This window comes from Perca fluviatilis, chromosome 8 (genome assembly GCF_010015445.1).
Source record: "Perca fluviatilis chromosome 8, GENO_Pfluv_1.0, whole genome shotgun sequence".
Taxonomy (NCBI): domain Eukaryota; kingdom Metazoa; phylum Chordata; class Actinopteri; order Perciformes; family Percidae; genus Perca; species Perca fluviatilis.
This window is the reverse complement of record NC_053119.1, coordinates 10,818,280-10,844,453: the sequence shown is the minus strand read 5'-3', so window position 1 is coordinate 10,844,453 and position 26,174 is coordinate 10,818,280. Positions and strand designations below refer to the sequence as shown.

General features: G+C 42.4%; 1 protein-coding gene across 1 annotated transcript in view; it reads left to right on the top strand.

Moving 5' to 3' along the window:
- The window catches only part of LOC120564602 (unconventional myosin-IXAa-like), a 162,484-nt gene that overhangs the window by 35,195 nt on the left and 101,115 nt on the right, over positions 1-26,174 (top strand). Inside the window, 1 exon segment of the mRNA XM_039809735.1 lies at positions 513-1,482. Within this exon segment, the coding sequence (XP_039665669.1) occupies positions 580-1,482 (903 nt within the window). The 5' untranslated portion in view covers positions 513-579.

Below are 26,174 nucleotides of genomic sequence, written 5' to 3'. Positions count from 1 at the left end.
AGAGCCCTTGGATTATCACACACACACACACACACACACACACACACACACACACACACACACACACACACACACACACACACACACACACACACACACACACACACACACACACACACAGGGTATGTGGCTCTGATAAGCTGGCCTGGCCACTAGCCTTTAAATTCATGAAGCAGCTACTGTTCCTCATTGTTTTGAATAGCTATCAGTTCTTGTCTCCCTCTTTGACTCGGTCTCATGCTCCTCTTTTGTGGCGTCTGTGATAATAGTTCCCTTTACCGACCAAAACAGAAAGCCTATTGAGTCGACCTACTCTGTCATGGGACAGATGAAATCGCCATGACTCTACTGACCCTGTTCTGACTCAATGTACTGGAAATGCCCGAGGACATAAAGTGATGACTGAAACCACTAATTTCTCCTTTGAACCCTTGTTGTTGTGTTGCTTTGCTGCCTTGCTGCCGTGTTTAACCTCTTCCATCTCTTCTGTCTCCGTCTCTGTCCTCCTCCAGTTGGGATGTCCTGAGTCAGTCCTCCGGGCCCAGAGAGCGCTGTGCTGATGGGACCTGCTGCGCCACCATGAGCTTACAAGATGGCGGCTGCAGCTACGCCAGCAGCGCCAATATGGCCACGGCTAGTGGCAGCATGCGGCGGCGCCTGGAGGACCAGGAGTTCACCCTGCGAGTCTACCCGGGCACCCTGGCTGAGGGCACCATCTACTGCCCCGTCGGCGCCCGCAAGAACACCACAGCTGCTGAAGCCATCGAGTGCCTCATCGAGCGGTTGCGCCTGGATCGTACCAAATGCTACGTGTTGGCTGAGGTGAAAGAGTTTGGCGGGGAGGAATGGATCCTGAACCCCGGCGACTGCCCTGTTCAGCGTATGATGCTGTGGCCACGGAGCGCCCTGGAGAACCGCAGCGGACTGGGCAGTGGCGACGACTACCGCTTCCTCCTGCGGGAAAAGAACCTGGATGGATCTATTCATTATGGCGGCAGCCTGCAGATGTGGCTGCGGGTGACTGAGGAGCGCCGCCGCATGGTGGAGCGGGGTTTCCTCCCCCAGCCTGCAGGGAGCGACCCTCCGTCCGACCTCTGCACTCTCCCGGAGCTAACAGAGCGCGCCATTTTGGAAAGCCTTCGGGCACGTTTCCGCCAGGAGAAGATCTACACTTACATCGGGAGTATTCTTATTGTGATTAACCCCTTTCAGTTCCTGCCAATCTACAATCCTAAATATGTCAAATTGTACGACAACCACACACTGGGGAAGCTGGAGCCCCACATTTATGCTGTGGCGGATGTGGCGTATCACGCCATGCTACAGCGACGGAGGAACCAGTGCATAGTCATTTCTGGTGAGAGCGGGTCTGGGAAAACCCAGAGCACCAACTTCCTCATTCATCACCTGACTGCACTCAGCCAGAAGGGATTCGCCAGCGGGGTGGAGCAGATCATCCTGGGAGCGGGGCCTGTGTTGGAGGTAAGGAACTCTTGACAGCACCTGCAGTATTGAACAGATGTTACAGAGGATGTGCTCGTGTTGGTTTGTCGGTTTGTCAGGAAGATAGTAGGGGTGTAACGATACATCGATCTGGATCGATATATCGATTCAATGATCGACGATCCAATATTACCGATGCAAAGTAACAACATTGATACATATCGTCTGTAAGATTCCCCTTTATTTTAGATTCCCACTTTATATTCATTCTTTTTGTTAAAACAAATAGCTTGTTTTGTTTTCCAATGTCTGGAAGAGCTCAGTAATAAAATTGTCAAATCATATTTTAGTTGCTTTTTTGAGTTGCTGTAAAGGTAACTGTGTGTAAATGGGCATACGATATTGTCTCATTTCGATCGCAGGCCCCTAAATTAAATCAATTTGAATCGACTGTATCGTGACATATCAGAAAATATCGTATCATTGTCCAAAGAATTAATATAATATTGTATCGTGATAAAACCTGTGATTTACACCCCTAGAAGAAGCTCGAAATTCTAACAATAGATTTTCATGAAATTTGGTTATGACAAAGGAAAAGAGGATTTGATTTTGCTGCTTGTGGATCTGCATTTCCACCTTTTTTAGATGCCAAAAGCAACATCTCCGAAACAAATAGAGATGCTTGCTTCCAAGTCTTTGATAAGAATGATATCTGACGATGAATGATGAACCTTTCAGTCTTGTTGTATGTATTGTTGTGCTTTGAGTGAATTGTCCCTGACTGTCTGGTATGGCCATAAGACCACCTCAGTTGAGTCTTATAGCCCTTTTCCACTGTAGAAACGTTCTCGGAAACCCACAAACGTTTAAAATCAGGAACTTTAGCTGTAGTTTGATCGAGAGGAACTTGTGTCTAAATGTCACCCACGAAGGCAAATGTGGGGGGCAGGAATGTGCAAAGATAACTTGCATGGTTCTGATTTAGTTCCTGAGTTTAGTTCCTGGGGATCTTTAGTTACTGGGACCATTTGGTGGAAAAGAGCCAAAAGTTAACCCCTAACACCAAACGGCGATGTTCTTCGCATGAGCTACTAATGGAGTCTATGTTGTAGCTTGATTGTTCAGATAGCTTTTAAGGTTCTCTGAACATGTCAAGTGTAGACCTTTTAAGATGGTAACGGTTGTTTCATAGCAAGACAAAGACACAAACTAATCAAGTTCAAGGCTCAAGTAAAGATCAAGAAACGTATAAACTTGAGACCAAGACTTGTAGCGCTATAGCCATGGGGACTACTTAATTTTTGACTGGAATATTCTATAATTGTCTCATTCATGTTTAGTTGTTTAGTGAAAAATGTCCGACTTACTATAGCAGCAAGCTCAAGCCAAGCTGAATGGGATTCATATGTTGTGAATTAGACACAAAGCAAGTGACAAAAGCCTCATGAAATCTGAAGAGAAGTCAGCAGGTTATTTTTCCAGCGTTGGAATGTCAGCTCATGAGATGAGGCATGAAATGGATTATAGAAATGTCCTTCTGAAACTAGAATGCCTCGATCTGCAGGGAACCCTATATTCAGCCCCGGCTTTACCACATATGACTCTTATGTATATTATTTGACCCAGAAACTGGGTGTCTACTCCAATCTCTGCATTGATGGGAGAAAAAAAACCTAATGGAATGTCGCCTAATCCGCCCTGGATTATAAATCAATAATGGATTATGGAATTTCATTGGGAATGTCGTGTTTTGGGAAGGTCTATTCATGGCAACATGTTCTCTTCAGTCTTATAAATATGACTTAGTGAGCTCCCAATAATGTGTTGTTTACTGGCAGCCATTTTGTTCTGCAGCACACGGCTTCCTGTCAGGACGCATGGGGATGTCATGTCAACACGCAGCTGTGCATGTTGACTCCATGTGCGTCCCATGTGGAAGTCTGTACAGTAAAACCAGGCAGTTGTAAGCTTTGTCATCTGGAAATCATGAATCACCTTTTAGACCTCCTCGCTGCTTCCGGGGAAGAAACTTGTAACTGCAGCTGCTTTCGTGTTTACAACGTCATTTTGTTTTAAAATGTCCTGCAAAATAGGAGCTTTGGAGGCAGACAGTTTGCATGCAACTACTGCTTTATACTATTCCATACATCCTAAGAATCCCCTTGCAAAATAAAGGATGTATTACATGTGTAGAAAATCACTGGTATTTTGGCGGTGTGGCTTCACCACATAGCTGTGGTTGAACCCGACTGTCATACGGGTACAGTTGCACTTCTCTGCAGGTGATGATTTGATGCTTGTGACTGAATACCTGTCAGAGCTCAGGGGCCAGAGGCGACGGCGCTGGGACGACTGAGAGGCTTGTTTTTGATAATAACACAGATAGAGGAACAAGACTCTCTGAGGAACTGGATACTGTTTGGTGGCTTGTGTGTGGGAGCTTGACTGTGTCCCATGTAATCACTTCCCCATCAATCACCTGTCAGACCGAGGTGTGAGAAACAAGGTGCGCAGTCAGACACGAACAAGCAAAGGGAGTTATAAGAACAGGAAAAGTCCATCTTTGATTTCTGGTTTTCAGTTTTTTTGTTTGCTGTTGTTGATAATTTGCTAGACGTAGGAAAGAGTTTAGTATCGGAAAATGCTTCAGTGATCTGAAATCCCAACAGTGAACATCATGTTTTTTGTTTGTCAAAAATGGGAGAGCTTAGTAAGAGTTTTTCTAGAGACACATTTGTGTTAGTTGCAGCTATATTAGTTGGAATTTACCATAATACACAGAATATGTTTACAGTAGCATGGAATAATTACCAAAGATATGCAACTTTTCAGGAAGAATGTAATTGGATGTAATTTAGATTTTCACTAAAAGATAGAATAGTTAGATAGAATATGTATTATTTTGCCAAGTAGTTTTTAAAAAGCTCATTTTATACATGGGATAATTTGATATTAAGACAAATATGTAACCACACATGCCAAAGTGACGACATCACACTGTATGAACTTGTGACTCTCACCGTCCAGCTGCTTACACACCATAAACAACACATAACATAAACTGTTCTCCTGTGTGCTGTAGCTTTTCCAACACTCTCTGACATCTGAACACGATGTCCACATGAATGCATTGTGTGCATCCCATGAACAACAGCTGGATGCAGAGGCATTATGGGCTGCTGTGAATGCCCCGGGGCCTGACGTGTTTCTTTGAGAAGCGGCTCTCTGGGGTAAAAAGTTTACCGCTGGCCAAGAAAAAAAGGCTGCTGTGTTGAACCAGCCAAATACTTTGGTTTCCACAAGTTGTATAGCCAATTACAGAACCATTTGCTTCGGTCAGATGCTGCCACTGCTGCACTGAAGCTTTGTGAGAGTTTGAATGTCGCCTGAGGCAGAGTCAGCCTGACCGTATGAGGTCAGCAAGACCTAATTGGATGGATTTCAAATGCATGCTAATCTTAAAGAAGTATTAATTCTGGCCATTTTGTTGTTTCCCTGATGTTGTTCCTGATGCTATGATCCCTTCATCTACTCCCATCCTCCCTCCAAATGCCTGTGAATTGGTCTGCTTGTTGTCTATATGCAGATATTTAACTCAAGATACAGCGTTGGGCAAGTTATTACATTTTTTTTATCAATTACTCATTATACACTCAGTTGCTGGTTCACTAATGCAGTTTAATAGAGTTCCTGCCAAAATGATCATGAAGTTGAATCAACACTGCTCTAAACCATGTGGGGACTACTTAGCCCCTAACTCAGGCACTATATTGTCCGTGATCAATATGGTAATTATCGATTAATCGTTTCAGTCATTTTTCAAGCAAAAGCGACTAGTTCCCACTCTTCCAATGTGATGATTTGCATCTTCTCTTTGTTTTACATCATTGTAAATGAATGTCTTTGGGTTTCGGACAGTTAGACAAAACAAGCAATTTGAAGATGTAATCCTGGGTTCTCAATTAATCAGTTAATTAAGGATATCATGCACAGATTAAACAATAATGAAAATAATTGGTAGTTGCAGCCCTAAAATATTGTGTTGACATGATCATCAAAATTGCTTGCGAAGTAAAAGCAGATACTGTAGCACTGATAATGTATAGCTGAGAAGAAGTACAAAGAGATCTAAACTTGTACAAACACTTCCATTGTGATAATGTTTGCCTTACAAAAAACAAATTTACAATCAAGATAACCTAGAGAGAAACAAAGCAATGTGAAAACAGAGAGAACTGTGGCAAAACCAAGAATGTAGCTACTTGGCACATTGGTAGAAAACAAGGACAGTTTGTGTCAACTGTATTTTTGTCAACAAGCAAAAGACTGAAATAAGACGTCCCGACTTTGTCCCAGTGTCAAGAATGAAGGTCTGGAATTAAAATGAAAACATTTCTCAGGATGAACTAGGTCTCGCTGGCAGGAGATGCTGTGGTTGGGCCTCGATTTAAGAACATTTGTGTAAGTCCCTGTAGACTCAGATCAGTCATTCTTTTTGAATTCACTTAAGAAGCTTACTGCCAACTGCATGAATGGATAGAGGGAGGGGAACCTGCACGCAAGTGAAATATTAGTTTTTAAACCTTTTTATAAATATTTTAAAATCAATTCTATTGTGCTTTCCACATGTGATAGACAACATTTAAACGTGATAAGCTGATCTTAAATAGCACCGCGGGGTGTGCTTTGAGGCAGGGATTATTTTCCTTCGCTCAATTTGAACTCTAAACAGTGAAAGCTTCTTTCTGCTCAGGGGAAATAAAAGAAAATAAGCTTTTTGGTGAGACTGGTGGTAAGAATAAAATGGAAAAGCTTGATCCAGCCTGAGTTCCTTCTTGACCTCTGCATCTGTCGACCTCTCCTCTCCCGTTGGATCCAGCGTGGCCATCAGCCCTGCGCTTCACGTCGTGTTACTGTGAAGCGCAAGGTCAACAGCATTGCAGGCGAAGGCTATTTTAGTCATCCGTTGAACCAGTGTGGAGGACTCGCACTCCTACACAACAGGGGACACGAGCAAATACGTTCATAAACACAGCATAACTCGACACATAAGAAGCTCAAAGCAGAAACGGGCAGCTCCAAACACACGGACGTGAGCACAGATGCACAACAGTGTAAGGAGGTCACTTACTTTTGAGTTTATTTTCATGTCCGTGATCTGACTTTTACTCCAATTTGGTGCTTTTTGCCAAATATTCTTAATAAACAATTAGAAAACACATTTATTTTCCATAATGGCACACAAACCCTGAATTGATGCTTTAGTTTTAGTTAGTAGTTTTCGTTTTAAGTTCATTTCCATTGCTGGAATCCCTCTCAGCTCTGTTTATACTAAATTAAGAAACTATTTTCGTCCGTAGACTGTCTGCTCCAAAACTTCCAGGATTCTCCCTCCACTGACGAAGATGTGACAATTTAGAATTTTTTTTTTTTCTAAACCAAATAGGAAACACTGGTGTGGGCTTGGTGATAATTCAGTATTATTTTACTGTATATTAAATTAAAGTAGAATATTATGATACATATCATTGCAGCATCATGTAATGATTTTAATAAATGATGTCGCCCAAATGAATGAAGGAAAAGTAAGAAAAATAAGTTTTGTTTTTTTTGTTTTACATGCGTGATAAAGTTCAGACTGATCTAATGCAAAACACTGGATTACTATTTATTGCATTAAACACCATATCATGTTGTGTAATGACATTGTGATATAATAGAAGAAAATATTCCTGTTAACAGGGCTGCAAGTAGCAATTTTTATTTATCGATTAAGCTGCCATTCATTTTCTTGGTTCATTGTTTGGTCTAAACCCTGGGATTGACTGGCATGCTGTCCAGGGTGCACCGCGCCTCTTGCAAAATGTGAGCTGGGATGGGCTCCAGCCCCCTCCCGGCAGTCCAAAAAGGCAAAGTAGGTATGATGGGTAAATGGATGTTTGGTTACACATAGTGAAAATGTTTCTATAACAATTTTCTGAAGCCCAAAGTTCAAATTGCTTGTTTTGTCATCTAAGACAAAAAAAACCCCGCTGCAAATCCTCACAATTTAGAAGCTGAAGCTGAGAAATGTTTTGGTGTTTTTCCTTGAAAATTACTTAAACAATTTTCAGTCATTGTAGTTTTTCTGTCAATCGATTAATCGTTTCAGCTCCACTTACTGTATTAATATCCTGATATTGATTTTAGTCATAACGCATACCCCCCTACTTTTCATTTTTAAGAGCATGTTTAACCTGAAGCACTTACAGTACCCTGCTGCATATACAAACACATCCACACAGACATTTGCATGCACACAACCTGCCAGCTGATGACAGCTACTGGACTCGTTTCATCTTCCCCATACTTTAAAGGAAAAGCAGCCTCCTTTTTCCCCATTGAACCCCTTAACGGTAAGCTGAGTCACTCTGACCGAGCACATAGAGCTTTATTGTGTTGATCGACGACCCTTTGCTCTTTATGGACACTTCGGCCGCTGCAGGGATCAGTCTCATGACCTTTTGGCTACAGTGCAGCCTTTTGTGTGTGTTTGTGTGTTTGTGTGTTTGTGTGTTTGTGTGTTTGTGTGTGTGTGTGTGTGTGTGTGTGTGTGTGTGTGTGTGTGTGTGTGACCACGTCTCAGAAATACAGCGGTGCAGCCACATGGCGAAACAATGACGGTCAGCATTACATCACGCCAGCGGTATCAGCTAACAGTTCTCTATATGCTCTGATCGCCTGCTGGAATCATTTCTTGTCATGGAAAAGCTTTTAATAACGCACCGCAGATGGCCAGTAACTGCAGCAGTGTGTAATGTGAGCTGCTTTGAGAGCCAGGCGACAGTAGAGATATGACTGTAGCAGGATAGTGCTGACTGGAAGACAGCTGGCGGGCTGATGGGAAGGACTTGACTTCTGAGGTCGTTTGTGTCTGGTTGTTGTTGTGCAGTCAGGTGATCTCAGGTGCTCTTTTTTTGTCCCCAGTCTCAACACTGCACGTTACTGAGTTTCAGACAACTATATATACATACACCAGGGGAAATTTGACTGAGTTTGATAACTCAAGATGAAACTTACAGGAAATGCCTAAAGTTAATTGTGCTAAACGTTTTATGTGAACTCAAAAGTCAACTTCACCCATTTTGCAGTGATTAAAGGAAGTGCGGGGATATTCTGTATTTTTTATATTGTCAGCAAATCCCACGAAAAGACAGAAACCAAAGATTAACTGATCCTACTAACAAGCACTGTCTTTTTAGCCAAAGCCTAATTTACTGTAGTTTATTCCTCTGTGCCATAGAGCTCAATTGTTGTCCAAAAAAACCCATTAATGAGCCACTGTGGCACAGGGTGGCATGTTGCTGCATTACCATGAAAATGGCCACTTTGGATTATTTTGATTAAATCCCACATACACTGTCCTGCTGCAGTAAATACTCACTAGAGCACCAAATGTGTAGTAATCCGCCACTGAAAATAGTCCCCAAAAAAAGTGCTATTTACTCCAGTTTGAATAACGTTTGCTAAAAACTACAATGCCCGGCTATTTTAGAAATGTAGCCTTTTAATAATGAAATGTATTCATGACCCGTTCTTAAAGATTTACGTCTTCAGTCGATAAGTATTGAGAGATAAACCTACTGTACATGTTGTTGTGTTTGGTCTTTTCATGGGATATGTTGACAATAACAAATATATAGAATATCACCAGCTTTTTCCTTTAAATATCATATGTTTGAAAAAAACGCCTGGTCTTGGACACCTCAATCAAACATCAAGTCAGACATTTTACCAGTCATGCAGAGTGTTTGCAGACAGTTGTGTGTGTGTGTGACAGAGATTTGTGGGTATTACCGCTAGATGATAACCTTTGTTGTGACTTTGACAGGTAAAGCTAACCTGTATGAGACAAGTTTGGAGGTTTTTGTCACCATCTCTTGATGACCTGGGGCCTCATGTATAAAAGACTGCGCAGGTTTCATACCAGAAGATGGCATACGGCCAAAACTTGAAAAGTACCTAAGCACAGAAATATTCCCACATCAACGTGAAATTGAGCGCACATGAATGAGTGACCGACCCCCCTTGCCTCCTCCCATAAATGAATATGGAAATTACTATGAATGCGCCCCCGACGTCATTATTTGTCGGGTTATCCCGCTGCAGACGAAAAAAAAAACTTCACCGACTGAGGTTGAGGTGCTGATCGCAGAGGTGGAGGCGAGAAAAAAAAGTTCTGTTTGGAGGTTTGTCGTCTCGGATAAGCAATAAAAGAAAATGCCCAGAGTGGCAAATGCTGACCGAGCTGTGAATACACCAAACCATGGCAGAATAAAAAAAAAATCAAGAGAATAGCGGCAGCACCACACCAGTTACAGAACAACATGCATCTCAGTGTAATTCCAAATTACGCACTATAAGCAGTTTGAACTCACTGATGTAATGCCATTAATTTTCTACGTGTTAGTAGGCTCAGTGAAACTGAGTCTAGCGCGAGGGAGACCTGACTCAGAGGAGGAGAGGTTAGTGAGGCCAGCGTCTCCACGGCAGGTGACAGTGCGCATGGATCCGCTGCGCCACACATGGATGAAATAATGAAATAGTAAATAGGACTACAGTAACAGAAATATGTGCAAAATTAAGACAGTCAAGACGGACCAGTGTTTGGTGGACCGGGTACACCTTGTTCACTTAATAGCCTACACTGGGGAGATGGATCCGTGCGTCCCGGCTCCTGTGCGCCATGGATGTCCTGAGCCTCAGCAACTAAAGACTCACCGACACTATTGCATTTTCCGTGCCGATCTTTTTGTTGCCAGTAAGATATTTCATCTATGGGAAATACAGAGGATGACTGAAAGTATTTTCTAAGAGGATTTATCATTTATTTCCCGTCCTCATGTTTAACAGAGATTAATTAGCCTGCGAATTAAACAGTTGATAGGGTGAAAGATGTGAAACAATTTCCACATAATATGATCAAACTTTTATGGAGAATCAGCGGATATATATTTCATAGACAACGTCACAGATGTATGCCAGTAACTGTAGTGGAAACTTTATTTTCTAATGTTTAGAATTCGCCACGTTACAGAGCCAGAAAAGACTTTGCGGACAGCCCGCACATTCTCACGACTGCTCAACAGTTTGCGTGATGGCCCGCACATTCTCACGTCAAGTTCATTTTTTTATACATCACAAAGTGTCCGTGAAAACCAGCGTACGCAAGCTTTTCGTGCGTACGCAACGTTTATACATGAGGCCCCTGCCCCTAACAGGTAATCTGACTAAGGGCAGCATAGAAATGGAAGTAGTGTATAAATGTACTGTAGAATACACAATAAGTCTGACAGATCAGACTTGGCCTTCAGCATCTGGCTCTCTTCAAGTCCCTCAGGAGCCCTCTATAGCTCAGACGTTATCAGGCTGTTTGTGGTGGTGAAAATAAAGATCCTTGACATCATGTTGGATCATCAGCAATATAAAGAGAGACTGCTAAATTGTCAGGGGAAGATGAGTCTGGAGGAAAAGACACATTTCAATCATCCTGGTTTTTGATGTGAGCTGGACAGACTTTCACACAGACTCATAAATCTGAACAAAAAAAAGGTTAATCCAGAAACCTCATGCTCTCCATTTGAAACGGCCCTTTTTTATTTCAAAATTTTGTAAACTCATCCAGTAAATGATTTAAGGTCTTGTCTAATTCAAGGTCCGCAGTGGTTGATGGACACATTGGCTGTAGTTGACTGCACAAGACTTTTCTACCAAGTAGGACTTTCGTTTTTACCTCAGCGAACTGACAACTGGCCTGCAGTGTTTTTCTCTCTTATGTCCAATAAATGGAAACATCTTTAATGACTGACCCTGAAAAGACTTAAATTGAAAATCTTTTCTCATTCTTTAGACTTATTGTTTTACCATAACCTTTTTTATATATTTGTTATCATTTGCGCAGTAACGGCAGCTCTTCCCTGTTTCAGACATGACTAGAGGTGAACCCTGCTCTTGAATGACAAGCGTACATCCGTACCTTAAATCCTCCTGAAGACAGACTGTGGCTTTGAGACTGACCCCAGCTGTGTGGTGCTCTATCTGTAGGCAGACAGACTGAGGGCTCCTGGGGGGCCGCGGGGGCCAGATTACAGCCTGTCTTTGTTCGGGTGGTGTGGCCAGCAGACCCGCCTGCCTGCTGCATTAGTGGCCGAGCAGACACCCCCCCCCTCCCCTTCACCAGATGGTTCCCATCCAGATGTCCCCCCCCCCACCCTCCCCTGCTCTTAACCAGGCCCTCAGGGACAAGACCTGTCTCCTGTGGCTGATAGATGGCTCCAGGTAGTGCCTTGGCCCTCTGGTTTTTAAAAGTGTGTGTTCAAAGACCTGTGTATCATTAAGTGTGTAAGGGCTTGAGAAGCTGCCCAGCACCCATGACCCTGAGATTGGAGCAACTACTCACTTTAAAGCTTTCAATCCACGTAGCCCATGCATACTGTATAGACACTCTTACTGAACCCACTGGACACCGTAATGCCTGTGACGTGGCTGGCAGGTTGGCAAAACGCCTTCACTTGAGGCATGCTTTTATTTGCACTTGAATGAGGGCAACGCTGCTGTGTGTGTGTGTGTGTGTGTGTGTGTGTGTGTGTGTGTGTGTGTGTGTGTGTGTGTGTGTGTGCACGTGTGTGTGTGTGTGCACGTGTGTGTGCGCACGTGTGTGTGTGTGTGCACGTGTGTGTGTGCATGTGCATACGCATGCTAACCTCTGTGCAGAGGAGATTTGCCTGTCAGGGCGTGTTAGCAGTCAGAGCTCCCAGCAGCAGCGGAATAGGAGATGTTCACCCACGACTGAGTGTGTCCTTGGTCTTTAAATCACAATGAGACAACCAAAAGCTCTCTGCTATCAAGACTGGTTTTATTGCACAGCACTTTTTTACACTGTATTCTTCCTCTCAGCAAAGCAATCAATGGTTCATGGCTATTAACATTCATCTGTTTGGGGCTTTTGGGGGGGTGTTTCCCCCTCTTTTTCTTCTCCCCCCCTTTTCCCTTTCCTTTCCCCCCCTCCCCTCCCCCCGGGGGAGTGGTTTTTTTTTTTTTTGGTTTCCCCCCCCCCTTTTCCCTCGGGGGGGGGGGGGGGGGTTTTTTGTTTTTTTTGGTTCGTCCCCGCCTCTATGTTCCTGTTAGCACTTCCATCCCTATAATCCGTATCCTCTGGGCAGAGAGTGCTCTTCGATGCGCCCCCAAACATCTGTTCGCTGGATTATCCCCATCTCCTTCTCATTCTGTCTTTCTCTGGAGCATTCTCGCTTTCCTCTCTCAGGAAGCTCAGTACAGTGTGCATTTATCCCCGCAGACAGCTGTACACAGTGTACTCAAACACTGGTTGTATAGTTGACCTGGACAGGGTTCAATGTGATATCAGCGGCCAAGTTTTCTACTCTCGCTGCTCCTCTCTGCAGCCCAGGAAAGTATTCGTTCAGTCGTAACTTCTTAATCTGTTGCTTATTTTATGTCTCATATACTCGCTATTACTTTGAGCAATGTTTAACGTCTCTCTCTGAGAAACAAACACGTTTTTATGTAAGACCGTAGAACTGTTTCTCTTAGTGAAATCATTATTCAAGATTCATATTGATATTTCAGATCATACAGTAGTATGGAGTATGAACCAAATATGTAATACAGTGGTGTCAAAACAATGGCACACAGCAGGAATCAAATGCAAAATAGATTACTTTGACAAAAGTCAAACATTCTTCAAGAAGCCTAATTTAAACCTTGTGTCTTATCTGACTGTAACAGAATTGGCTTGAATCGAGATTGATGGTTTCTAAATCTGATTCCTGTCCAGACCTTTGTGTCTCTCAGTGACATTAGGGATTCTGGTGTTGTTCACTCGGAAGTCACAGAAGTCTGTCTTTAATTTTGATTTTCGTGCGATACATTAATCTTAAAGATCACATGCTGACATACTCTGAAGCTCAGTTTCTTATCTCTGTTATCGGAGTTATGCGGAGTCTTTGTTATCACCATGGCAGTTTCAATTGAGACGTTTTGAACTTTAATGCATCAGTCCATTAAAGAAAATTCCCTTTTTGCCGTGTAAAATAAAAGCATGATAAACAAAATTTTCCGGCATATATGGGTATTACTTCTTTGATATAGTAAAATATTTATTTTTCTTTTGCGCAGTGACCTTAATAATTGTAATATCATTTTAAAGTAATGCAATGTTTCTGTGCTCTGACAGTGAAAGAAGTAGCCACATTTCATCCTTTCCTCGTGTCACTTTTTCTTATTTTCTTGCTGACTCCACACAACTCCACCCACTAGATTTAGTGAAAGGCTCGCGACAGGAAATTGATAGTCCAAATGGGCCTGATTCAATCTGAGCCTGCTTACGTGGTGTCACAGCAATCAGACACAGATGAGATTACAGACATTAGGAGTCCTAGTTGGACACAGGGCCATCTGGAATGATGGGGAGCAATTGAGCTAAGTAGATCTGCGTTAGTGATCTCGTCTATTTGAACCTGTTAACTAGACTGTCATCAATCAAATTGAAATCTAATTAAGCATCATCTATCAAAACAGGAAGGGTCGTCGTCTGTTATAATTTGTGTTCACAGCGTCTGTATTTTTCATCTTCAAAGAGTTTTTATGTTTGGAATTTAATTTTCATTCCTAGAAAGCTTTCAGTGTTGTTCAAATTTACATCTGTCTTGTTTTGTGCCTTCCTCATTTAGTCTCAAACGCACACAAAGTTACTCATTACCTTTCCCTCTGTATTCTGCGGTTGTGATCCACCCTTTGAAGAATTATTTTAAGTTTCTAAAGAAAGCAAATTCTGCTTTTGTTTGAGAGTTACTGAGGAAGGTTGGCTTCAGACTAATTGGTAGCCTTGGTGCATGACAGCAGCATATGGTGTCGCACAGACGACCAAACATCAGGAAGGAGAGATTTCCGAAATTGTATAAAATAGCACTTTTTTTTCAAATTGGTGGGCATATACATACAGTAAATAGCATTTTCAAAACACAATGACAAAAGAGAGGCAAGGAAGCTGTGCACAAATCATTTCACTGTTTTTATTTTCATTATCTCATCTTCAAGATGATTGGTACAGTTCCGTCAAACTCTGCATCAGACTAATTCATGTAATAGTCAAGGAAAGTGCTTTGATTGCATACAATTTATTGACCATTTCTATTTCAATGGGATCGATCAATAAATCACCTGCTGACCTGAATCAGACCCACCATGATACCATCTCATGTCTGTACACTAAATATGAGCAGCCATTTAGACTGACCGAACAACAAGACATTGAACAGCAACATCTCTTACCAGAATCTGCATCCCTGTGACTCTATAAACCGCAGCGTTGTAGTACTCGAGACCGTGTTTTCTCAAGACCACTTTTCGAAGGTCTCGTCTCAGAATCGACCACGTTTTTACTCTGCCTTGTCTCTGTCTCGGATGAACTCTGGATTTTATTTCAAGACCGGTCAAGACCCCAACTTCAGGGACATCACTAAATTGCCCGTGTATCGTATGATTTATGTGTTAACATCATTACTGGGATTGGATGTAAAACTTCCTGCTTCAAATGCAACCAATAACTTGACTAATTTCAAGTCTAAGTGATGCTAGTGAAGATAGCTAGCTAAAGTTATCAATCTGCCTCTGTACCAAAACTCTTCAGAAATCTATTCACCCCTCACCCAAGTATTTGCTCTACATATTAGCTAGTTGTGTATATACTGTATGTTTTAGTTGTTTGTTCTGGTCTTGATTGGGTCTCGCCCTGCCTTGGTCTCGGTCTTGTCTCGGTCTCAACCCCTCAAAGTGTTGGTCTTGGTTTCGATACACTCTGGTCTTGCTGATGACTTGGTCTCGGTTTAGGTGGTCTTGATTACAACACTGATAAACAGTTTTCATGAGGACTATTTCATCAGCAGGAAGTAGTTCTAATGAAAACCGTTTACAGAGACGTCTGTGTATAAAGAAAGAGCTGCGAGATAACTGCAATCGTAACTGTGTTTTTAGTCAAACTGCACACTCAGTGAAGTGGGATTTGGTTCAGCTGCCGTGCAAGTTGTGTAATAGTCACGTTATCAGACAGGCATGAAGTCATCATTGGTCTGTGTGCAGCCCGCACTGCTTTGCTTCTGTCTTTGTTTGTGAACATCTTTGTGTGCCGCTGTTTATTGGGATCACTGACAAAAGAAGTCCTAATCACTGTCTTTTGTACACTTTCACAAAACATAACTTTACACATGAAGTCTCATCCATCATGTTTCAACAGGTCTCTGTTGAAATGCACTTAAACATAGCAGACCCCCCAAAACCAGTAACCAAATGAAGTACAGTCACGTTCAGTCTAGCCATTAAAAGCAAAGTGGGCTGTTGTTTGGGTAAATGAATGATGGGATATATGGTGCAGATGTGCCCATTGAGAGTGTGGCCTGCTGAGTGTGAGAGAGAGTGGGTGAATGAAAAGACGGGGAGTGGTTGGTGGAAGTTTGAACTTGTTCCCAGACTGAACCTGACAGCTGACGCTTTGGTTCAGTTTGGCATTTCATTGTGTGTGTGTGTGTGTGTGTGTGTGTGTGTGTGTGTGTGTGTGTGTGTGTGTGTGTGTGTGTGTGTGTGTGTGTGTGTGTGTGTGTGTGTGTGTGTGTGTGTGTGTGTGTGTGTGTGTGTGTGTGTGTGTGTGTGTGTGTGTGTGTGTGTGTGTGTGACTGAACCATTTGATGCACTGAGCTCACCTGGCCAAGAAATTCATGTTAATGTTTATATCTGCCCTAGGGGTGGGCGATATGGACAAAAAATAATATCTTGATAATTTTGACGATAACGCTAATTAAGACGATATCCTTTAAAAATGTGTTTTTAAAAGTCTGAGTTACTTAATCACTGATGATAATAATGGGCACAATCTTATTTTCTTTAAAATGTAAGTATTCAAGTAAAAACAATTCAAAGACATACAAAATACTAATTGAACTACTGTATGAACATCGAACTCTGAGTAAACATTCAGTTGTACACCTCTGCTGTAATGTAAATTGTGCAGCATACAAGCAAGGTGAAATCATAACAATAAACAAAGATTTCTGTTCTGTAACATATTGCACACAACCATGTCCTTATTGGAAGCAGTCCTGGAGCTGAGATAGAGCAGTGTCAGGCCAGGTTTGTCCTTCTGACCGGGATGTATGCTGTGATCAGGAATGGTTGGATGTGACCTGACTGGCCCAGGTGAGGGAGAGACGCAGTTCTGTATGCTTCCTTCATGTTAGAGTATACATGGTCTAGTGTGTTCTTCCCTCTAGTAACACAATCTACATGCTGGGAAAAAGCTGGGGAGTACAGACTTTAAGGACGCCTTGTTTATGTCCCCTGCTACAATATTTTCTCCCCCCTCTCCCCCCACTGCAATTTGTGCACTATGGTTAGCAGTGAGCCAAACTTAGGCTAACGTTAGCATCGGGGGCAATGTAGACGTCAGTGTGCTGTTTTCGTGGTTAATAAAATGGCCTGTATATTACCAACAGGGCTTCCAGGTCAGGTCAGCAGTGCTGGGCAACGATCCTGCGGTTGCTACTCCATTCATTATGCACAAAAATGCAGTCCTCCGCCTCTGGTCTTGCCGGAGTTCTTGTCTCGATCCTGCCGGTAGCTAGCTCGGTGTGCTACAACAATCCACGGAGCGCCCGGTCTGGCTATGTCCTCCGGGATGTTATGAGCCGCCTGGAAGGCTCTCCTAACGGCTGTGTTGTATCGTAGTTCTATATTGATTAGGTCAGTGTGGCTGTACTTGTTTAAATATACACCGACAGGAGAGCTAGTAGCCACTGCACAATCGCGCGCCGTCATCTTTGTTGACATTAGTGAATGTGTAGCGTTCCAATGCGTGTTTTGAAGTGTTTTTTTCTAAGTAATTTAAATACTCGATAATGTCAATTTGCACATCGTTAACACAACAATGACGATATTATCGTAGACGATATATATCGGCCACCCCTAATCTGCACCATCTCTTCTCATCCCCGCTCTTTCCTGCAGCAAACTGGTTATTTACCATCTTCCTCTTTCCTTTCATGTCTCTACGCTTTCACTTGCTAAACCCCTCCACGGTCCTTTCATTAATCAATACTATCTTTTCCTCTTTTAGATAGCTCACAAGTCCCTCGTCCTTGTCCAGTGGACGATGCGAGAAAAGCTACTGTAGCTATCGTATCCTGTTGCAAAATGAGATATCCATGTAGTTCAATTTTAGGATAATTTTGCCTTCGGCCAATGTTGCACAGTACTGAAATACTAAACAAATCATGTGGTTGGTCAACGTTAAAGCAGGAAGCAGCGGACCTGGTTGTTGTAAAATTGAGTCACGTCATGTCTCTGCAATGCCCTGCTAAGTAAAATGATACAACTGATGGGTAAAATATATCTATAAAATATGTCTGAGGTGTACAGTACCGATGCGCTGCTTCTGCTGTATCACTGCAGCCACTCGCTGTGTCGTCCCCCTCAGCCCTGCAGAGAGAAGATGAAAGCGCTCTGTTGCAGCTCTGCCTTCATCTTCTCTCCATCCCACCCACCCGACTACAGCACTGGAGGCACATAAGGGGAAGGAGGGAGATAAAAGAAAAGGGGGGAGGATAACGGAGAAAGCGGAGAGTAAAGGAAGAGAGGACGAGGAGGAGGGAGAGATGAGAGAAGGAGGATGAAATCCTCGCTTAAATAATAGAGAGCGAGAGAGTCATTTTCAAGCGAGCGAGCTCCCAAGTGCCCCACTTTCGGGGGTTTAGGGAAATCGAGATGAGGCTGGTAGTGCAGACGGATTTTATTCTTCTTGAAGGCCGTCTCCTCCATCCTCAGAAGTAAAGCAGTGCAGCAGGAACACTTCCTCCAGGGGCAAAGCAATTCTCTATCGCCTATGACTCCCTCAGCAGCTTGTTCACCTTGTAAACATAGTATGAAGAAGTGTGTCTGAGTGCCCTCGGAGCTCTGACTTCCGTAAAGATCCTTTTAAGGTGTTTAATAGGCCAGGTCTGCTGCAGTCTGCGCCATTTACCGCTTCCTCCCAGTAAACGCTACACAAATCCGGCTTCATCCTAACAGCCGCAGCGCTCACAGTACTCTTGGGGGCAAAGGTCAAACAGGACGATAGAGGACTGTCACTCTAAAGTCAGTGGACCTCACTCACTAAGGGTGTGCAGAAATGTGCATAGTGGTCATTTTCAGTATTACAAAACGTGTGAGATTCTGCTGATGCAGAAATTCCACATGGGTGCAAATACTGATTGATGGAGAGGACACTTCCTTTGTTCACAATAACCATTTTTAAATGTGAACACTCTCTATAATGTGATCTTAACCAGATTAAGCCTGATGTCAAATTAATGAACAAAAACTATGACACAATATGTTCGTTAACAGCGTTTTCTTTTCTTTCCATGACGAAGACGAGACGATGTGACAAAACAAGACCTTATGAAAAAAGTCTTTGTAATTTTGTGCCGTCTTCATCTCTTAACGAAAACGTATAAAGAGGTCTCGTTCAAGTTGTTTTTCTTGGTAAATATCGTAAAAAAAGATTTTCTCATTAATGACCATCACTACATTTCTAGCCTGGTTCCAGACCCCGAAATCGTTGCCAGAATCTCGGTTTTTCAGCGATTTAAGTAGAATAATGAAGTGAAAACGGCTATTCAGTCTGATTATCTTCAGGATTTCTTCTGACGTTGTAATCGTATGTGAGAGGGATTTGAGGAGGTAGACTTGGGAAAGCTGATTATTGCGTTACTTTAGGCCTTACAGATCGTTTATTAATGAGTCCATGCAACATTGTAAGCTTGTAAGAGACATTGTCCTACTTTGAACTATGTACATTTTGCAATTGAAAAATATTGATTCAAGCTGATCACTCGCAGGCACCAGAGTTTGGATGTTTTTATGCTCTTGATGCTTTCTTTAAAAGGAGGAGTCACTTTTTAACACAATAAAAATATGTTAAGTTTGGGTGTAATCACAAATGGTCTTGACTCCCACCGTGGGTTACCCTCAGTGCAGATCACAACCCAGACGGACAATTTATAGGCGACAGTTTTTTTTATATTATATTTTTGAACACACAACATACAGAACAAACAAATACAATTGAACAGGACCCAAAACCCTCACCCACCCCCCACCCTCTGCGGTCTCAAGGAAAACAAAACAAACCAAAATACAAGAAAACCGAAATCACACCGTGCCTAGTCACTCTCCTCTACTTCTTGTGATGCTGAGGTCATTAGGACTGATACCTGTGCTGCTGTGTTTCTCCACAGGTTTAGAGTCGATGACTTGGCTTTGTTAATCCTTGCTGTAGAGAGCTCGAGCATAACTATGTCCAGGAAGTACGCCCAACCACTGTTTTATACAAAGCGAGAGAAGGGGGAGCCGACAGTTTTTATTTTTGACTGCTCACACTTTTCAACACAATGTTATAACTACCAACCGTGCGCCTCCGTCTGCTCAGCTACTGGCAGGCACACGGCCCCGTTGCTCACAACGTTTTAACAAAGAACCAACAAAACGATCTCTCACGGTCCAGTCCTGTCTCTGTGGTGTGTGGCTGTCACCTGAAGGTCCAGCCCGATACTGAATATAACTTAGACTTAGAAAACTTGAATGTCCCTGATAGGCAATTTGTTGTACAGTACAGGCATATTGACACATAATCCACAACACAAACATTGAACCAGACATCTACAGCACTATTTATCTGACACATAACATACACACATCAATAAATGGAATACAATAAAAAGGAGTATGTTGCACTTCCCTAAAAGGCCTAATGTCATAAATAAATTAAACTACTACTTCACATATATTCCTCCTCCAGTCATACCCCTCCCCACATCTTATTTAATTGGGTTATTCTCATGGGAATGAATGAGTTTTTTGCTCGGTTGGGTTCTGACTTTAAGGTATCTATATCTACGACCAGAAGGGAGCGGCTTGAACTCCACTGAAAGTGGATGGGTTGTATCCATGCAAACTTTAAAGGGAGAGTTCAATTGGTACAACCATTAGCTGAGACAATGAACTAACCTGGCGCTGCTCTCCTGATCGATCCCCCCACATCTTTCCACTGTAGCTGATTGCAGACCACGGCCACCTCCACAGTCTGCAACTGTGATATGCGATATGTTGTGTAGAGAGAACAATACATGCCTGTTTAACATGCTTCAACATCCATCTGATCGTGCCCATGCTTGATTGCTGTGTTGAGATGAACATAGATGCCATGCTGCTATCATTGCAGGATCATGAGACACTCATTTTTTATGTTAAACGTGGATTTACTTTAAATGAACAGTGTGAGTTTGGTGTGAGGACCGGGGGTTTTTCACTCTGCGACTGTGTGTGTTCCTTTGTGTGAGTGTGTAGTACATGTGTGTGTTGGTTTTGGGATTACATGCGGTGAGCGCTCCAGTGGCCGGCTGTACTCTTCACTTTGGCGCCGTGCATTCTTTTGCATCACTGGCTGCCGGCTGATGTAAAAATAGATCTCGCTGCTTGTATCGCAGAGTGAAGCAACGTCCTGAAGTCTGAACCTCGCCGGGTAAGAGGAGGAAACACGATAAGAGATGAGATAGAGAGAAGTAGAAGATAATGAAGCATGGAAGTAGGGGAGCGAGGTAGAAGTGAAGGCCGCCAAAAGAGGCAAAAAAAAAAAAAGAGTGGTCGAGGGGCATATTATTAGAAAAAAAAAAAGAGTGGTAGAGGGGCATATTATTAGAATAACTTGAGAGGTAAAGATAGAAGAAAAAAGAATGAATGGCTGCTCAATTTCCAGAGAAAACTCGAGGTATTTTCTGAATAGACAAAGAGGAAATCTCACAGGAAGATGAGAGCGCCTCGCTTTAGATGGCTTCACCTCCTTTCGATGTTTCCTTCCCCCGACAGACAGAGATAAGACAAGAGGAAATGCCATCCTCCTTGATTGAATTAGTTTGCCAAATCCACTGTCGTACAGAGCACTAATTCAACTTCCCCACTCTTCCTTCCCCTGGCACTTTGGTAACATAATACCCCATCCATGAGCGGAGAGATCAGATGATAATTCCACAAGACCTGCCATTTTTCTGAAAGCTGGAGTTATTTATTTGTATTTTTTGGACATTGTGAAATATGGTTTGGACATGGAAATGGCCAAACTGGAAACTGGACTTGTTGGCTTAAATAGCTATAAATCCCCTGTGTTTATGTCATAAATTTCAAAGTTGTATTTTAGAAGAGGCATTGAGCTTGTCTCCAGAAAGATCTGACCTGAATATCTAAAGCAGCACAGCTTAAAGCTACTATTCCGAGTGTTTAGTCCTAAAGATGATGTTTTTAGCCATTCTAGCGACATGGGTTTGTGGCTGGCAAGGTTAGTTGGTCTGTCCGTCTAACACTTGTAGGATCCTGAATGTCTTTTAAAAATCTCATGACAATCCATCCGATAGTTGTTGAGATATTTCAGTCTCGACTTTTCATGTCAGGCTGACAATTTTGGTGAAATGTGTTGACAACTGTTGGGGTGGATTGCCATGAAATGTTGTGCAGTTGTCCAAATCTTTAAAATTTGAAGTTGTCCAATGCTTATGTTTAGTGCTAATTAGCAAATGTAAGCATGCTAACAAGATAAACTAAGATGGTTAAAGCACCACTGTGCCTTAGTGCTAGTGGTGTGAATCTTCACTGGTCTCACCATCCAATTTGATTACGATTATTCTGTCAACAATTAAAATTGATTTGATATTCCGATGCATCACATTGCGTCACCTCCTCAATATTTTTTATATATTGCTACACATGGTTTTCATCATCAAATTCAAGCAGTCAGATATATATGAACTTCCCCTTTCATTGTATCTGCTCTTAAAAAAGACATTTCCTGGGCACCTGGGTAGCTCAGTTGGTAGAGTGGGCGCCCATATATAGAGGTTTACTCCTCGACGCAGCGGGCCCGTGTTCGACTCTGACCTGCGGCCCTTTGCTGCATGTCATTCCCCCCTCTCTCTCCTCTTTCATGTCTTCATCTGTCCTGTCAAAAAAAAAAAAATAATATAAAAAAAAAAAGACATTTCCTGAATGTAGTGGAGTTAAAAGGCAGAAACAAAAAAGCAGCGAGCGGAAAATGAACAAGTAACATCAGTAGGCAATATTTGATTATGGTCTGTCACTACATCGATGCAGAATCGGCCAGGTCTGCATCGCGATGCATCGATGCGATGAACAAGTTTAGTTTAGTTTATTAGTTTATAATGTCGTGGACAGTCCCCTTTAATGAACTATACAGTAAAAGGAGCAGCTTTAGCCTCAACGGCTAATTTCCAGCTGTAGTCCCCAGCCAGCTGACGATAGGCATCCTAAAATACAATTATTAACATATTAAAATCAATTACATTACATCAATAATAACAGCAAGCCGAAACTAAAAAGGTTAAAACATACAAAAAAGTGGCACACAAACAGACAAGCACAGATAGTGGCAATGGCATTAAATCAGTCCATGCAGTTAATACAATATGAAGTAGACAAAATAGTTCAATGCCACTACTTAGTACAGCCTCAAAGAGCTGCTAGCATGTCTGTAGAGTCTTAGTCCTGTTTATACTCCCACAGCAGCACAAATGTATTATTGCCTTATTAGTCCCTTCTTAACCCACTTACTGATTCCCATCCAGCTCCTTTTAGATTGAACTTAAACATCAATTTTGTGTTTTTGCTGGACGGACGTGAAGTTGGCTTTGCCAGACTCAAACATACTTGTTCATCTAAGTTGTCAGCAGACTGAAGGGTGAGAAATGTCAACCTTAGAACAGTTACATAAAGTATACGTGGATCCTCATCTCACCGTCTGTGTGCGTTTACGTTTTTTTCTCTTCAATCGAGTCAGTGAGGGGATGAAGACGGTCTTCCTGCTGTTGAAGGGTGTTGTGATTCAGGGGTACGAGAGTGATTTGAGGTTCTTGTTGTAGAAATGCATTTAGAGCCCACAACCGAAGATAAGAGAAGGACTCTGCTGTTCTGACTGAAGTGGCAATCTTCTCACATCATTTTTGACCTTTCCGACACAACAGTCCTGACATGATGGATGAGGTTCTCTGCACTAATCCATCTCCGTCTCACACTGGCTACAGCACATGTTGATGCTGGGGCTCTTATTAATGTATCCTGTCTTTGCAAAAGGGCTTCATCATACCTCGAATGATTTCTCAGCATTTTTTCCCAAATCGCCTTTGAGCTCGGGGAGACACGGAGAGCACATAAGCCAACGTTTTTTAGCCAAATGTAATGCTTAGAGGGTCAGCTGGGGAAAGTCACACAAGGAAATGGGAATTACAATGACATGCAAGCACAAATTCATGTTACTTTCTACCATCAACGTGACAAAAGATAAAACAATTGCAGCCATTATAACTTCTCCGAATTTTTGACGTATTATTGTGCAGTGTTTTGGGTCTGATAAACCTTTACACACAATAATCTGTTACTCCATCTGGACTACCTGGATAGTATTCCATTATCTTACTGGTACATTAAACAACACACCCCCACCAATGCTGTTTTAACACAGGGCTGTTTTCGGTTTGAATGCCTTCTAAAGCCAGAGTTTGAGTACTATATACAGTGCCCGTAAATGTCTGTAGTGCATATCTGAGTTACTCTTCAGATGTATTTAATGTTTTATGTTGCATAAGAGCCTAAATCCCCCTTTGTATATTTTATAAACCATAGTAATTTGAGATGGCACTGCTGTGAAGGAAATAAACAGCAACAATGAGCTCTCTAAGGCCTGTGGAACTGAGTTAATGAAGTAAATTTTTAGAGTGTAGTGGAGGAGGAAGAGAAGATGAGAGAGAGGAAACGCCTGAGGTTCTAACCAGTGTTCCCTTCCTCTGCAAAACAAAGTAAACAAAGCACAAGCATGTGCACACTAACACACGGACAAATACTAGAAATCGGCTGATTCTCCTCCCTGAATGCAAAATTACATTGCAGAAATGGCTGCTGTCAGGTGTGATGGAAATGTCTTGGTCTTGTTTTTAGTTTTGTAGACAGGCCAAAGCAGACTTTTATTTAACAGAAAGATGGATGAGTTTCTCGGATCGTACGGATTTGTTAAATCGCTATACCTTAAGGAAATCCCAAACATTTGAAATGCAAGTTTTTCAGCCGATGACAATACAGTAAATGCAGACTCAGATGATAATCAGAAGATACTTATGTGTAATACAGTTACAGGTAGCACAAATATACTGCTCTTTACAGCCTTTATAGTCCTCCATCACAACATCCAAACATAAATGCACTGTGTAGAGAAACCACACTACACACACACACACACACACACACACACACACACACACACACACACACACACACACACACACACACACACACACACACACACACACACACTCCTCCCACCCAAATCCCTAAATTAATCATCTCTCACTGCTGCACACACACACACACACACACACACACACACACACAGACACACACACACACTGCAGCATGTAGGAGTCCAGCTCTCAAGGGATTAACACTTCAACACAGTCACTCGTGGGATTTTCTCACACCAGCTCGCAAGCTGACTTACATTTTCTGTCAGTCACACTGCGCAGCGTTACAGGCTCGCGGCCAGGGCCGAGCACACTCCCAGAAACTCTTAGGATTTGCAAAAAGCTGCGAAGCTGTGGTGCGTTAGAACACTGGATCGAATCGGAGGTGGTTTGGGGTTGATTAGGCATCTTAATGTTTCTTAAGAGGTGTGTATTTTTACTACTTTGGCAGACAACATGAAGCTTATATGGTACTGCTGGACTGACACACACACACACACACACACACACACACACACACACACACACACACACACACACACACACACACACACACACACACACACACACACTGATCTGGAGCCAGTTGTTCAAAGCTGGTTGAGTTCATCAGGTGGAGTTGAATACAGACCTATATTTCTCTGTCTCTGTAGATTTCCACCCAGCTGTTTTTATGGACTTTGTTTTGTTCATTTTTCCGCTAGAAAATCTGAGTGGAGATGCCAGAAATAAAAGGAAAAAAAACAAAATAAATGTTAAGTTTGGATGCCTCCATTCCAACAGAAAGCCCATAAAATAAAGCATAAAAAATGTGAATGTACGTAACCACAATGTTTCGGTGTTTCGATGACCCTGGATCAGAGGAGACAAATTCATTCATTGGCAACATTTTGGGAAATATGCTTAGTTGTTTTCTTGCCAAGATTGAGATGAAAAGATGGGAAACTCTCTCAAATCTGTACGATGAATACAAAGCTGCAGACAATAGCTGGTTAGTTTAGCTCAGCATAAAGACAGGAAACAAGGGCTAACGGCTAACCTGGCTCTATCAAGGTGACATCAAGACTTCAGGAAGTCACTGCACCCCACCAGAAAGTCTAGTCTAGTGCAAATAGCATTTTACGATTAATTATGCACCATGTTCTCTTAAATCAAGTCTCGTAAAAGGAGTAGATGTTCTATTGTGCTAAAATTTTAGAAAATCCCCATGTGCATCTCTTTTTACCTTTCGGTGTCTGTCTCTCCTTGGTCTTCATCTTTTTCCTCCTCCTCCTCGATCCCTTCCTTTCTCAGTTTTCCCCCCTCCATCTCCCTTCTCCTTCTTCTACCACTTTGCACTTCTTACGT